The following is a 16,644-nucleotide window of genomic DNA, read 5'->3' as shown; positions in this document are numbered from 1 at the left end:
CTGCTGCAAAACAATTTCCCCTATCGGTACTATAAAATACCTGAATCTGAGCGTAGCACATTTTTATGTTATGTTGAGTCTTGTACAGTGGAATTTGAAAGGTCTATAAAAAAAAATACCAACATGTTGCCAGAGTGTCAAAAGTGAAAAAAAGCATGTTGTGGAGCCTGAAATGCTTGCATGTTAACTTATTATTAATTATTAATGTTAATTCATTAATAATTTAGCAGGGCATGCCCACATATGCAGCAGGCAGGTGGAGATAATTAAAACTGAATTATTAAGTTACAGGTTAGTTTTGTCTATATCAGTTCGGACATGGATACGCAGTGTTATGATGGACTGCCCAATCTTTTTAGATGTAGCCTAATTGTAACAGTTCAATAAAGTGAACATAGTGAAGGAAAAAATGTAAGTTAATCTCTAAACTGTTTAGTAGAAAATAAAAGGTGCATTAAATAAGTTCAAGAAAAAGAAAAAGATAACAACTTGGCACAGTTCCTTTAACTGCTCTTAGATACTTTAAAAAAGTGTTTTGAATGTGGACTGCAGTTTCTTCAAGGTTTATTTGTAGACTGCTTTAATCCTTTAGTGTCCATGTTGGAATCTGGAACTTCGTAGAAGTTTTGTGAAAAGCAGATTGGCTTTGCACTCAAAAGAATACAGTATTCATAACTCCCTCAGCAGCCAAATTTCTTTGGGCTTTATCCTGCATTAACCTGGGAGTTGCATAATCTTTGTCACACAAACAGTGCTCTGAGACATGAGGATGTTTTGGGGAAAAGCAGCAGAACTATGGCTGGTATCTGAGTGGTGTGTGAGGAAACAGCGGGCCTGTTGTTGCTTGTAGCAAAGAAGAAAAGCCAGCAAGAAAAGTCACTCACTGTTTACCATTTAAAGTGTTCTGGATAGAAGACACTTTGTGTAATGCACTCCACTTCTGCCCTATTTAACTTAAATTCATTCATTTAAATAGAGTAACAGGGTTAGGGAATTAATAATACTTCTTCTGAATAATATTTAATAGTAAGAAATGGTATTTCTATCTCATTACATCATTTCAAGGATGCAATTCCAACTCAGTGGTTTGTTGGTAAGGATAAAGCAGCACAGATAGCCCCAGTCCAATCCTGTCTCTATCTTCTACTGGTTTATAATTCACTCAGTTCAAAACGAATGAGGTGATGATGCATCCACATGCTGCAGCTATAGCTCCATTGTTGATTGAGCTCCAAGAGAGATGACACAGGTGAGCTGGCAGCCTTTATTGGTTCTGAAGCCTTGCCCATGCAGGTCACAGAGTCAGGAGAGTCAGGGAAGGAGGGGGGTTTTCTAAAGCTTCTATGGTTTTTATCCATAATTTCTGGTACCCAGAGACACTTGTTGAACAGGGACTTGTTGAAAGGATTTGTCAATGCAGCTGGTCAAGGGAAGCAAATACTTAAGTAACTTTCAACCTTTGGGGTTCTTTTAAAGGTCACATATTCCTTTTCATGTTTAAATGAGTCACAGAGCTCTCCAGAACAAGTCTATGAAGTTTCTTTCTAAAAATTCATTTATTTTAATCCTGCTCACAACGGACTGTTTCTGTGTCTGTAGCTTTAAATGCAAGTGAGCTGTGTCTGACCACGCCCCCTCTCTGGAAGGGGATGTGGCTTGGGCTTTCGTGCACCGTGCCCTATTGTTAACAGTGGAAAGGCAGACTCAGAGGGCAGATCAAACACCTAGCTGTGGGAGTGTCAACCACCTGGGGGAGGGGTTACTGCCCTTTGTGATGTCATGAAGGGAACATCTACAAACAGCCTGTTTGAGCACACATTTTCTGAAAAGTGAAGCAGACAAAAGACGGAGAGGATGGACTTTTCTCATTATTGGAGGGTTTGTAGGGGGGTTAGAGACACATTAGAGTTAGAGTTAATATGTTAACTGAAAGACATATCTGCTATAATTTGTTTTTAAAAACTGTGATTCAACAGAAATATGAAATGTAAAGAATTCCCAATCCTCTTTGATTTTGTGTAGATCTAAATTGACAACAATGGCAAAGTTGTCATTGATACACTTAAAAAAACTATTATTATTTAAGGTTTTACTTTTTAAAAAATTTAGATATAGACCAGAATAAAAGATTGACTGACACTTCCTCTTGTCTCATCGGAAGGGGCAAGGCATTCGCGGGGAAAAAAGGATAATGGGAGACTGAATCGGCACACCAGAAGCTGCTCCAACTAACATCCAATGGAAATCATCACTTCATGTGACGCTTCGGGCCCCCTAGCCCCTCACCAGATATGAACATGGGGGAAAGAGTTGACAATGACCAGATAAAGATGTGCAAAAGAGTGAAATGTAAAACAAAGATAAAAACACTTGTTTTCTTGCTTTTTTTTCTCTCACTAAAGACCACACTCTGTTTTACTGCATGTTTCCCTGACCCTCGTGCATTTTGTTAGTGGTGGTCCCTTCCCCGGAAGCCCCCCACCGACCCACCCCATCTGATGCTGCATTAAAGCTCACTCATCCTGATGCTGACAGAGCGCTGAGGGTAAGCCAGGCCTGAAAGGGAAGTGCTGAGAGCCACAAGGGCCCCAACGCACCGGTGATTGCAGTGCTATTATCCTGCCAAGGCTAAGCTGCACATGAAAAGAAAAGAAGAAAAACTTCATCTGTCCAATTCATTGGAACCAAAATGCTCAAACTCAATGTCAACTATGTAGACAGGCAGCGAGCCAACTCTGCTGTTCAGCCTTCTTCATCATGTTTACCTTGTGTTTGAATGAGGTACAGGTGTGCACATTAAAATACAGTTAACAAAGGCTTTTATCAGAAGTGATTCTAGACATAAAGTGACAGGAAATTTCCAGTCAGTATTAATACTACTTACAAAATCTGATTAGTGTCTTGAGGCTTGAAGGTGTTTCTTGGGGGAATGTCCCCTCCCTGTTTATTCACACATACTTTCCCTGAAGTGGATTTACGGGGGGTTTAAGAAGCATTTTTTCTTGTTCTGGCTGCAGGTGCAAAGGCCAGGTAATAAAGTGGCATGCTTTGAATTCTGTGTTTTCAGTCAACAGAGTGCTAACCAGCCACACACAAGATAGCTTGAGCTTGTGTTAAGGTGTAGGCCTAACCTACCCTGCTGTGACATCAGCAGTGCAGATTGCATGGCAGGCTTGTCAAACCGGTGTTGGAGTCAGCAAGGGAGGTGACACAGATCAGACCGCCAGGAGAAACCCACCTGTGCTGCCGCCTTTAGGTGTGTACTCCTTCCTTACAATCGGTTTTCAACAATCTGAAACTTAACTCTTTAAAAAAAATTGCGCACATGGAAAGCTGCAGCAACTTTAGATGAAACGGTTCATCAACAGAAACGAGGAAAGAGAAGACCTGACTGCGTGGAAACGAAGATATCCTACAATTTAGAAAGGATGGAAACGAATGGCATCGAAAAGAAAACAGGTAAGACACTTTAACGGGACTAAAAATTAAGTGCGTTTTGCAGTCGTTTGGATTACTAAACAATGGATAATCAGCTCACGGCATTGTGTAAATTAAAGTGGGAGAATAAGAACATTCCCTACCTGTTGTCTTCATTAACAGAGGTTATTTATTTATTCTGTTGAGCGATGTGTGTTTGTCTAAGATCTCCTGAATACATTTCTTGGATTACTCTGCCAAAAGGTGTGGTCCCTTCCATCCACAGGCAAGTTTCACCTGGCTGCGAACACAAACAACTGTTGCCAAACCAAAACAATCAACAGCCTCACGTAATGCAGAGATTAAAACAAACTATTCAACAATGGTGAAACATTCAAACTTTCTCGTTTTATAAGAATTGTAGGATATGTTCGTTCACATGTTTGCATGTAATCTTTAGTAAACCTGGTCAAGTTTATTCAAATCACAGCAGCTGGCAGTACTGAGAAGTCACCGCTAGATGGAGCCCGTGAGTCAATATTTCCAGGAATCAACACGAATGAAGGTGTAGCATTATCTGACTGGTCAATATTTTTTTTCCATTCATTTAGAAATGGAATAAGTTCGCATTAACAAACATCACTTTGCCTGGAAACTGCGTGTGTAATGTAATGTAATCTTGTGTCAATTATGCTACGAAGAAGATGTGGGGTGTCTCTGTTACAAGATTTGTTCCAGCAAAAAGTTGATGTGCCATAGGCTACATGAATTATTTAAAAAAAAAAGGCTAGCTTAACATGTGATGACGACTATGACGTCAAGTCGGCAAGTTGGGCACTTATTCTTTCCCGAGTTTCCAAGTTGTTGTTCCGACTTGAGCAGGTGTTCATGCGCATTTTACAACTCGAAAACTCGTATTTCTGACGTGTCCAACACTACATGAATGCACCACAACAGATACCGCGGCTATTAAATACTGGCTGCATTCAAGTGCTCCTCGGATGCTCGGAGTTTCTAGGTGGAGAAGCGATTCTTCTGTGTTCAAAAGTCATTAAAGTACACTCATGGATTTTAAAGATTAGATTAATTGTATTTATAGTTCAAAACTAAACTATGCAACAACGTGAAGCACAACTAAATGTTAAAGTCTTACATTACAAAAATGAACAAATTAGTCCCCCAAAATAGCCTATAGCCTATAATATGCAATATGCAGTGTAATGGAAGTTTATACATTTTTGACAATCACGCCATCATTTACTTTCGTTAGACTAAACTAGAATCCCCTCAACTTGATGGAGCTTTTGCTTGAATTTCCCCACGAGGAACACATTTTTCTGATTATTTCAACACCACACGAACGCAAGGTAACGGTTTCCGTAAACCTGTCATCTGTTTCCCCTGGAATGTCTTTAATGCTTTAAATTTACAATAACAAGTTTACACATGTGATATAAGTTGTGTACCACCTCACCTCCCCCTGCCGAGACATACACTCATGTTTAGTTGTCAGAAGAGTTTTACGTGTCAGGGAATCAGCTGACAGAGGAGAAGTGAACTTTGAGTGGGGATGGTTCACGCCCTTCCTCACACACCGTGCTCGGACCTGACAGCTGTGTGAACTCAGATCGGTACCGTAGCCTGTCGGTACCTCTGGGCACCATGCAATGCCTGCAAAGAGAACCTGAGGAATTAAAGCGCCATGCCAACAGCGAGAAGGTGATTCAAATGAACCTAAAGATCCTAGGTAGGCTGCATTGCACTTATTTGAACAGAGTCTTGTAACAGATGTTACCAAGGGGTTAAACAGGGTCAAATGTGTTTTCTGCACAGTGTGGATCTTAAAGGGATTTAAATGTGTGATATTTTGTATCTAAAATCTGTGATTTTTGTCATTCTCTTCCCATTTTGAAAACTGAATTGCCCTTGTGGGATAAATAAAGTTGTCTGAATCTGATTCTGAATCTGAATTTTCTATCCTGATGAGATACATGCATTGGACATGGTCAAAGGTTTCAGTCGTCCACCATATGGTTCCTGTGAAATGGGAGAAAATGCAGAAACTTGGTGTTTAATCTGTCATATTGTTTCACTCCTGTTTCCCAGGCGTGGAGGGAGATCGGGAACTCCAGTTCCTGCTGCAGGGGGGAGACCTCCTCAAGGTCCGTTCGTCATCCTGGAAGAAGACTCGCTTTTACAGACTCAAGGAGGACTTCAACACCATGTGGCACGAGTCGAAGAAAACCTTCTGGAGAAAGCAGACCTGTGAGTGCTCTCCAAGCAAACCACCCGAATGTGTGTGAGGCTCATGTCAACTCATGTACACATTTGTCAGTATACTGTGATGGACATGCATCTTGTACCTTCTCTTTACATGGCTTAAAACTCTGACTTAAAATCTCATTTTTGTTTCTGAAATCATGGCACTAAAGTTGTCTGATATAACTTTAGATGTGTATCCTTCCTGGATTATAAAAGTGAATCATAGTCATAAAACAAGAGGCCGTCTGAAAGTCCTTTTTACTATCACATTATTGTTCTTGATAGCAGGGATCTGTGTTCTGGGCGTGTTTTTTCAGATAGTGATTTTATTATAGTGTCTGGAGGAGTGGTGTCACATAAACTGTTCTCCTTCAGTCTAGTTCAATAACTATAGTCTGCTTCATCTTTATTTTTTGCACCATACGTTAGATTTAGTAACCCTCAGAGGCAATATTAATGATATTAATAATTAGAATAATAATAATTAACCCAATTTATATATAGGACAATTTATACAGGACGAGTAGTTTAAAGTGCTTTAAAATAAACAGAAAACAGAAGACTTGAAATAAACCTGCAAAGTAAAAGAAGTGCAGATACTACAGGCTAAAACTAAGAACTCAAATGAATAAAACACAAATGAGTCACCAAGAAAAGCCAGAATAAGAAAATACAGGGAGCAGTATAATATAGAAAATGCCCTGAACAGAATGCTCTCCATCATGGACAACACCCACCACCCTCTGCACAGTCACACTCCTGTTCCACAGACAGACTCAAGAACTCTTTTGTCCCCCATTTGGCCATACGTCTGTACAACACCTCACGCTTATGGCAGGGGGAAAGCACACACTTGGACTAAATCTTCCTTTTTCCATTTCCCATCTGCACAGCTGTCCCAAGAGTCAGCCTCTAGTTGGACACTTTAATGCTAACTCACAATCATTTAAATCGCACCTTTAATGTTTGCACTGCCTGTTATTTAATGTCTGCTTTTTGATAATTTTGCACTATCTTCTTTTTAAACATTGCTGTACATATATAAACAACACAACTTCAGAAGGTCAACACTTTTTTATTCTTATTTTTTATATTCAGGTCTAATTACAGATGTTTTCCCTCAACTGTTTATAGATTCTTGTTTAAATTACACATACATTTTTATCCCTACACGGGTTATGTACATTTCTTGTATGAGTCTATTTTTAATTGCACAGTTTAAGTTTGTTTCATCTAGAGGTATTCTTTAAATCTTTTTTTCAGGTTAATATTTATGTATGGGGGGGGGGGGGGGGGGGTGTCGGTTTTGTGGTTAATTTGTAAAAAAAATTTCATGTCATGTACGTCTTTGTAACCTGCTACTGGATGCTTTGAATCCTGTATGCTTCTATCTATCTAGAACTTGTAATGTGACTTATGTAATCTGTAAACAGTAGGTTTATGTTTACAAAGCAGACAGGTCTGTGTCACCTGAAGATACTAAAGTTATCTATTATGCTTTTGTTTCAGCAGACCGAGCTTTATTTCCTTCACTTATTGACGTAATAAAAGTGTCAAATACCATTTTAAAGTCTTCTCCTGTCCTCAGTTTCCCTCGGTGACATCTCGGCGGTGCGGTTGGGGCGACAGTCAGAGGGCCTGAGGAAGAACACAGAGGAGCACGTGGAGGACCGCTGCTTCTCCATCGCCTTCAAGGGCCATCGTAAGAACCTTGACCTGATGGCCAGCTCCGAGGAGGAGGCCAAGATGTGGGTCAAGAGCCTGGATAAAATGTTGTTGAACCTGAACAACCTCAGCCATCAGCAGAAGACTGAGCAGTATCCTTAACATGGCAGGAGAGGTAACACCGGGTTAGACGGGGTTAGGATTCAGCCGGCTGACTGTTTTACCGATTTTAAAGTAAAGAAGGAAAAAAGGAGGGGTGTAAGAAGATACTTGAGACATTTTACAATTGCAGTATAATACTTCACGATTCAGTTTTCTTTCACAAAACAATGTATACATTTTTTTATGATAGTTAATGCAAGTTTTTTCATTAAGGAAAATGTTGATGTCCTTGCTCAGTCTACTGCAAAGATTTTCCATTTATCAGTTTGTGATAATTACAAATGAAATTCCATTGGTCTGTTTGCATAACTGAACATATTGTATCACGTAACACATTGTTTTGGCTGATCTTGCCAAATCACATCCTGTCATCATCATATCTGCTCCTTACATCAAAAACCTTCCAGCTGGATCTACAGCTGCATGAGGAAAGCAGACAAGAACGACGACGATAAACTGAGTGAGTCGGAGCTCAAAGATTTCTTACGTCTGATCAACATCGAGGTGGATGACGACTACGCAGAGGAGCTCTTCAAGGTGATTCTTTATTTTTCAAATCATGAGTCGATGTACTCACTATCAAAAGATCCAGTTTTGAATATGAGATGTTTTCACCTGAACCTCCACCCTCTTATTAGTAATAATAAAGCTTATTAATACAAAGCTGAGGTTATAATGACGGAGACCAACTCTGGTGTGGATCTGTCCGTCATACAGCAATGTGACAGTTCTAAATCTGGGTACCTGTCTGGAGAGGAGATCGAACATTTCTACGACCTGCTGACGCGTCGCGAGGAGATCGGCGTGATCTACGGGGAGTACGCTAAAACGAAAGGCTACATGAGTCCTGAGAACCTGGTGGACTTCCTGATGAAGGAGCAGAGAGAGAAAGCCACGCTTGCTGACGCACACAGCATCATCGAGAAGTACGAGCCCGATGAAAAGGGTCAGTGTCTTTGAGAAATAACGCCTTTTTATTTCACCTCTTAAATTCCCTCACTTCTCTCTTTAAGCGTTTCATCACACTTGGCATATTCATTTACATTTTATTAACTGTTGTTTTTGTGTTAAAATGGTGATGTAAATGACTTTTTCTAAGTTTCTAGTTTTTTAGATATTTACTGGTTAAGAAGTGAGCCTTCTTTGAGACACTGACTCAGTCCAAAGAGATTTGAACCACAGTGCAGAAACATGAGCTCACCTTATCCAGAATAGGGTTGTCTCAACACCAGAATCTTTAACTTTGATGTGATACTAGTAAAAATCAATCGATTTTAAGGTGTAAAGATTCACATCGGTACTCTGAAAAATGAATCGCGATAATATGGTGAGCGTCAGCGGCTTTAGAGCAGAGGCTGTTGGCAGCTGCAGAGCAAGATTTTGAAATTGAGGACGCAACACCGTCTTTGAAGCATTTTGGCTTCCTCAAAATGAAAGAGGTGAGAAGAAAACAGACAAGACAAAAACTGTGTGCAAATACTGTAAGAAGACAGGGAACAACACAAATAACACAACCAACATGATGCAACATTTAATCCACAGCACAATGAGAAGCTCCAATCACTTCCCCTTGTTGCCAGAATAAAAACATTAAAAGGCCAAACCACACTGACAAGAAGGTCTGCAGCCCCTAAAGGAATCTTTTTCACTCATCATTTGTCTACAGTCTCATTTTATAAAGAGAATCGTATCGTGAACCCAGTATTGTAACATATCGCGAGTTGAGTGAATCGTTACATCCCTAAACGATATTGATACTTGTTTAGATGCCACAGCAAGACAAGTAGAAGTCCTAGTCACCTAATATCAGGTCATTTGTAAATACACTGGAAGTGTTTCAGAATCAAAATATTTCCCAGGTATTTGTGCTATTTAGACAGTGTGCAGGAGTTTACCTGCATGTTATGGTCATGAACAAGAAGACTCAATAAAGAGTGCTTAGGTCTTCTATTGTTGTTGCCGTGGTATCAGAACAGGTATGGACATTGTTTGACTTTTAATAGTATCATATCTAAGTTTGAAAGTGTGGTATCATGACAACCTCATCAATGGTTTAAGCTGCACAGTTCAGATCCAAAGCGTTGCCAACGTGAACAATCTGAACACAGTGGTCTGGATTTTCAGCAGGGAAAGTGTTCTGGTTTCAGTTTGTAGTACATGTAGAGTCCATGCTTTATTGACTGTATCAGAAGGCTTTCTATTGGACGATTATTGGCGATGATTGGCAATGTGTTCCTAGATTGGGGCTGAAACCAACTTGTATGTTTCAGTCCGTCCATGATGTAGATGCCACAAAGCCATACTTTCTCGTAACACAAAAAAAAATAGCAGAAATCCCATGTTGAATAAAAGAGAAAACACTTGGTCAATAAAAGCACTTGTATCCGTGTGGAGTGCTTTTTAAGTATGTTAATGCACTGTTCCTCATAGAGTGATAAAACTCTTATCAGTTGGACCTGGATTTGGATCCTGCTCTGATGACTTACTTTACATGGAGGGGAGATATTTTCAAGATAAAACAAAAACTGAGGGATCACTGCAGAGCTCAGCATGACTAAGTGCTGATGACACATGCACCACTTTAGCGATTTGCAAGTCAAACATCCTGTTTTAACACCAGCCCGTCACTTACACTCAGGCCTTTTGGTGGCAAGTCGATCCTATAAATATTAACCTAGAAGATGAATACCCATAGGATGCAATGATAGGAGTCTATTTAGTGTCACTGGTGCTTTTCAATAATAAGTCATGTGTCAGTGAAATGAGCACAATCAGATATGTATCACTCTTACACTTTGCTGAGGGTGAATAATTACTCAGCGCTCACTACTTCATTCTGCCTTTGCTCGTTTGTTTTTTTCCAGCCAAGCAGAACAAGCTGCTGTCCAAAGATGGCTTCCTCATGTACCTGCACCATCCGGAGGCCTTGGTGCTCAATTCCGATCACAGAGAGTTGTACCAGGACATGAGCCAGCCCCTCAGCCACTACTTCATCTCCTCCTCACACAACACCTACCTGATGGAGGACCAGCTCAAAGGGCCCAGCAGCACGGAGGCGTACATCAAGTAAGATCAGCTGTCCCCTGGTTAGAAGAATCTGCTCCTTCAGCTCCTGAATGCAGCTGCTGTCATTTCACTTAAGTGATAAAATCACATCAGTCTGCAGATGTTTCTCCTTCTTTGGTTTTTTTCTCTCTTTCTGACTTGATCAAACGAGGCTGACAAATGCAGGGTGTCTATTCCCTGGTAGATGTTTGTTCAAATTCTGTCGATTCTCGAGACACATTCATCACAGCTTGGATTTGATATCAACTTCAGCTCTGCTGAGTCAGCTGTTAAATATTAAGCTTGGACTCTTGGTTCCTTTTTCCTGTCCTGGGTAACCAAAACAATTTTTTTTAAGCCTATATTAATATAATACTTGCCTGTGTGCTTTGTGTGCTTTGTGCTATTCTTGAGAATAACTTTGTAACATGAGTTTAGAAAAGTGCTCTGTGAATAAAGATGACTATTATTAGTATTATAAGAAAGAAGCTAACAGTACCTCAGCCCAAAGCCCATCCTGACGTACTGTGAGCTGAGCAGGTTTGGAATAACATTGATTGAAATGTAAAGTTCTTTATTCAGTGTTTCTGTTGAAGTCAGCAGGTCTATTTGTTTTATGGAGGTGCAGCCCTTTAGTGATATTTTTTGCTTCCAACAAAAAGATACAGTTACATTAGTTCCAACTGTGCATCGTGCCAATGCTGTCGTTTCTTTAGTACTCGGAGTAAAGGAGTAACAAAAAGTGCAGACCTTTAACTGACAAAATGCCAAATGAGGATATCTTGTGATTTGGGTGATTTTTGGGTGAAGCCTCTATGATCTATGATAACACGTACTTCAAATGTGAGGTCTCTAGAGACAACGTTTAGGCTTCTTACAAAGCCTTTACTCTCGGCTAACTGTGTCTCTGTCAGGGCTCTGCTGAAGGGCTGCCGCTGCGTAGAGCTCGACTGCTGGGATGGCTCGGACGATGAGCCCGTGATCTACCACGGCTACACCCTCACCTCCCAGATCCTCTTTAAAGACGCCATCAAAGCCATCAAGGAGTACGCTTTCAAGGTGCGTTTTGTGGCGTTGCTTTTTTTTTTAGCTGTATCTGGAATATTAAAGAAAAAAAAGTTTCAAATAATACTTTTGTTTTTCTGTTTTCCTTTTCTGTATTATTTTGCTCCCAGACGTCAGAGTACCCGGTGATCATCTCCTTGGAGAATCACTGCAGTGTGGAGCAGCAGGAAGTCATGGCCCATCACCTGAGCTCCATCCTGGGCAGCGCTCTGGTCACCTCCCCCCTGGGTGAAGGCATGCCCAAAGAGTTCCCCTCTCCTGAGGTTTGTGTTTCATTATATTTGTACTTTCATGACTGATGCTTTCAATTAGCAACCGCTCACACAGCTACACTGTTTGCTTTTGTGTTCACATACCTCCAGGAGCTGACGGGGAAGTTCCTGATCAAGGGGAAGAGGTTAAACAAACTGGAAGTCATGTACGCTCCGGATGAAGAGGCAGCCGACGACACCGACGTCACAGAGGAGGAAGAGTCGAATGATGAAGAGAAGGAGGAGGAGGAAAACAAGGTGAGAATGACAACAAAATACAGTAAATAAATCATCACAGTTGAGACGTTTTTTTAAGCAGCGCCAGATGTTACTTTTGTGCTCAGATTGGATTTTAATTTAACAGAAGCAGAAGAAGAAGCTGAAACTGGCCAAATCGCTGTCTGACCTGGTGATCTACTGTAAAAGCGTCCACTTTCACGGCTTCGAAGACGCGAGGAACAACCTGAGCTTCTACGAGATGTCGTCCTTCAAAGAGGGGAAGGCCATGGAGCTGGCCGAGGAGTCTGGTGAGGACGACTTCAGGCTGAATTTACTGTATTGATTTATCTCAAGAAGTTACATGTTCAGGGATTTCTACAAATAACTTCCTGGTGTGTCACTAAAAATGCTCATTAGATTACTTATGAAGTTATAATAGAAGGCTGTCCAGGACACGCTCCTCATTTTTTTCCATCTTCAAGTCTTGTAATTATGATGTTTGAACAGTTTTTTGTTTTGGTTAAGAAATCATTTGACACGTCATTTTTCAGATTTGTGTGCAAGACATCGTTCATAATATGCACCCTGAGGTATGATGATAGGAAATGAAATACTAACTCTCGGCTGAGTAGATAACTCGGTTCCTGTGTGTGGATGTGTTCTCTGCAGCTAATGCCTACATCCATCACAATGTGGAGAAGCTGAGCCGCATCTATCCAGCCGGCTCCAGGACCAACTCCTCCAACTACAACCCTGTTCCTCTGTGGAACGCTGGCTGTCAGATCGGTACGTGATACTGACAAAAAAGAAGGAACTAAAAGCTCTCACATGCACTATGGTGTCTGAAAAGAACAATTAAAAGTCTTTAGATTTAGCTTATGACTCACCGCATGTTCTTATCACTTCTTTTTCAGTGGCCTTAAACTTCCAGACCACCTGCCCCGAAATCGACGTGAATCAGGGCAGATTCCTCGTTAACGGCAAGACCGGCTACATCCTGAAACCGCCCTACATGAGGGACGTGAACACAGAGTTTGACCCCATCACCCTGACCCGGGGAGACTGGCTGAAGCACAAGACGCTACATGTCATGGTGTGTGTTTTATAATGTTACATAATGTCCAAGCAGTTGCTGTAGTTTGTTGTTAGAAGATCTTCTAATATCTCACACCATGTTCCCTCTGCTTGTCCTCAGATTATATCGGCCCAGCAGCTCCCTAAAGTGAACAATAGCAAGTCCTCCATCCTGGACCCGCTGGTTAAAGTGGAGGTGTTAGGAGTGCCGGCTGATAATGCTGAGAAAGAGACCAATCACGTGGAAAACAACGGTACCTGTTCCTTTCAAACATATTAACAAAGCTTTTAGAATTAGAAGTTTATATACTTGCACATCTTTAAATTTTGAAGATTACAAGTTGCAACATTTACATTTTGCTCATAGCAGTGATGGTGTTTGATATTCATCAGTGTGTAACTTCAATTTAATCTGGAGAAGTTGTAGAATATGCCTCATCAGGCTGTTTCCTCAATTAACCAGAATGCAATGCAGCCACAGTATATGAAGTATGATGGGTCAAGTCTTAACACCTGCTCTGCCTACCCTGTGTATCTCTCTTCAAGACATAAAAACACACATCTGCAACGAGTGTGTTTATCATAGACTGGATAAAAAATGGACGTAGTCTCAGTGGCGTCATTGGTTGCTGAAAAGGCGTTATGAAGCCCAGTGATGGCAGCGGCCATATTGGAAATGCCGTCTCAATGTGACTGTTGATCATCTAGAAAAAAGAGGTGGAGTGAGGTGGGCTTCAGGCCTCCTGACAAACAACAGTTATTTAACAGTAACTGTTAAGCGTAATAAAATCAAAACTGATGAGTTAAAGAAAAATATGTCAACCCCTTACAGCGAGTACAAATGAAGAATTTAAAAGTTGAAGCCAAATTATTTATTTTTTTTGCCCTTCCACATGGGCTTCGTTTTTCAACAGTGGAGGGTATTTATGCCCTCTGAGGGTCTTTGCAATGCAGTCTGGGAAAGATGGAAAGGCTTTTAAGCACCTTGTGATGAATGCTGGTACTAACAGAACATTTGTTCTCTTCTGTTGAAGGTTTTAATCCAACATGGAACGAAAACTTTCAGTTCGACGTGTTCGTGCCGGACCTGGCTATGGTGCGCTTCGCTGTTGAAGACTATGACTCAACGTCGTCCAACGAGTTTGTTGGACAGTACACACTTCCTTTCAACAGCTTGAAAATGGGTAAGTTCTGTGACTCATTCAGGACATTTTTAAGGATTTGTCAGGATAATTTTATCCTCTCTGTAACCCGATCACTGGCAGGTCTTTTGTTTTAACACAAACGGGAGCTGTCTCTTTTTCACAGCTTACATAGAGAATTAAATTCAGTCCCTGCACAAAGACCTCCTTGTATTCTCTTTTCTCTGATTGCACACACACTTTTGTGCTCTTACACAGGGTACAGACATGTTCCTCTGCTCAACAAGAATGGAGACCTGCTCCCCTCAGCTGGACTCTTTGCACACATCATGATCCTCGACGCAGAGTAAGAAGTCACAGACTCTCTGCAGGATGCCTCTCTCCATAGCACGGCCATTTTGCAGCTGGTTTGATCTGGATTTAATGCCCTCTTTTTTTTTTTCTTTTTTAGCTTTTTAGTGTTAGTTCATGATTAACTTATTGGCTTCATTCCAGTAGTTTGAGCAGCTGCTCTGAATCGTTCTTCTCAAGGGACAGTAGAGTCAGTAGAAATAAAGATCTCCATCGACATCGGGACTTTTGTGTATTAGGTGAGTGTATGCGTGCAAATACGACACATGATATCACTTTTAATGCTCAAAACAAACGGTACGATTTTGTTTGTACGAGTTGTATTAGTGTTTTAGTGTCTATTTCAATCTTTTTGTCTTTTTTCTGAATCCGTAGCATCAGAAGCCAACATAATCAACGATGATGTGCTTTGTCTGTATCAGTAACAATATCAGTCAATGAATCATTATTTTTTATGTGACGTCATCACGACTTTATCTTTTTGTAAATTGAGATGAAGATTAAAGTTTTAAACACTAACACCTGTCCTGATCTTTTTCTGTTCTTCTTTCCAAACACTGTTTCAATCATCATCAAAACTCTTTCCTATGAATCTCCAGGTGTCTCTTCCAGAGGTACCAGGTGAAACAATGCAGCTGTATTGTTCTTATAACCTACATATAATTGTGTGTGCAGTGCATACAATAGGTCATTAAGTACTTTCTTTATACAAACAGGATACAAAGAAACCTGTTTGGTCTCTTTCTATCTCTTCAGTCTTTCACTGTACAGTCATTACCTGGTGACCTTTGGATGGAAACACCTTTAGTAAACATGGCGTCAGTCCAACAATCAGAAGGAAGTCAAGGAGGTGTTGAACATGAATGCACAATTCAGTGGTTAACTGTCAGTTGAATGGCCTGATGCCCTTTGTCTAATGTAACAATGTCCAATGCCACATGATCTAAATGTAAACTTCAATATTTCATAGAAACACAGACATGACGTCTTGTTTGTAAAAGGGGATGCTGTCGGTGACTTCCCCATGGATGATAAACACACACTCTGCAGTTTGACTTTAACTCATGAGATGTTTTTGAAGTCTTTCAGGACGCAGGGAACTGAAAGCTCTCAAAACACTCTGCTTTTCCCAAGAACAAAGCTAACAGCATTAGCAGCTAGCTAGTGAACATGGTGGAGCCCTTAGCTGCTAAAGAGACCAATAGTAAGAGTGAATACTGAGTTTAGATTTATTCAGATGGATGAAACTTTCCAGACAAATGCCAGTGATGCTCCATATCTCCGTCTAAAAATAATAATAATAATTTATACTTTATTAATCCCACAAGGGGAAATTCAGTTTTACACTCTGTCTAATGAACATGCTACACAATATACACACACACATGCACAAACAGGATCCTATGGACATGCATTAATGGAGAGGTCTCAGAGTGAGGGGGCTGCCCACAGCGGGCGCTCCAGAGCAGTTTTTTTGGGTTCGGTGCTTTGCTCAAGGGCACCTCGGCAGTGCTCAGGAAGTGGACTAGCACCTCTCCAGCTACCAAATCAATATCCGGACTTGGTCCGTGCCGGGACTTGAGCTGACAACCCTCTGATTCCCAACCCAAGTCCCTACAGACTGAGCTACTGCCACGCCCAAAAAAGAAAAAGAAACGCTCTTTAAAAAGATTGTCAATGTCTAAGTAAGAAGATGCTAAATGTTGTGTTGATAGTTTGCTCCTGTGCTTTAAAGTGGGCAAATAGGAAATGAATGAAGACTAATGGTGGGGTTAGATATTTTGGATGCACTTTTTCTTCTAACCAATACAAGTCTTACATCCGAATAAAGATAGGAATTTAGAGCTTTGAAAACGAAGTGTGAAATTCCTGTGTTTGTGAATGTCACAACAACAAGTCTGTCCAGTCATCTTATTTGGTTGGAGGGTTTTCCTGCTCACACTCAGTGTGCGTAAAGGTTTACACAGTTAAAGCTGATCGGCTGGTTGCAC

The 16,644-nt window shown here is 40.8% G+C and overlaps 1 protein-coding gene across 7 annotated transcripts; it reads left to right on the top strand.

Moving 5' to 3' along the window:
• Positions 1 to 3,098: 3,098 nt before the first annotated feature.
• Positions 3,099 to 15,172, top strand: LOC132978758 (1-phosphatidylinositol 4,5-bisphosphate phosphodiesterase delta-1-like). 7 transcript variants are annotated; one of them, XM_061044057.1, is made up of 15 exons: positions 3,099 to 3,459; positions 5,524 to 5,712; positions 7,268 to 7,496; positions 7,914 to 8,043; positions 8,224 to 8,452; positions 10,371 to 10,572; positions 11,466 to 11,610; positions 11,727 to 11,879; positions 11,979 to 12,125; positions 12,232 to 12,394; positions 12,756 to 12,872; positions 13,001 to 13,179; positions 13,282 to 13,414; positions 14,195 to 14,344; positions 14,561 to 15,172. In XM_061044057.1, the coding sequence occupies exons 1-15, from the start codon at positions 3,429 to 3,431 to the stop codon at positions 14,650 to 14,652; spliced, it is 2,289 nt and encodes a 762-aa protein (XP_060900040.1). In that variant the 5' UTR covers positions 3,099 to 3,428; the 3' UTR covers positions 14,653 to 15,172. The 7 variants fall into 7 exon arrangements, with proteins under 7 accessions (XP_060900040.1, XP_060900041.1, XP_060900037.1 ...); XM_061044058.1 differs by having other exon boundaries at positions 3,100 to 3,459; positions 5,524 to 5,682; XM_061044054.1 differs by lacking the exon at positions 3,099 to 3,459 and adding an exon at positions 4,921 to 5,164 and having other exon boundaries at positions 12,235 to 12,394.
• Positions 15,173 to 16,644: the final 1,472 nt, after the last annotated feature.

This window comes from Labrus mixtus, chromosome 8, assembly GCF_963584025.1.
Source record: "Labrus mixtus chromosome 8, fLabMix1.1, whole genome shotgun sequence".
Taxonomy (NCBI): domain Eukaryota; kingdom Metazoa; phylum Chordata; class Actinopteri; order Labriformes; family Labridae; genus Labrus; species Labrus mixtus.
The sequence above is the reverse complement of the archived record's forward strand: the minus strand, read 5'-3'. Positions and strand labels throughout refer to the sequence as shown.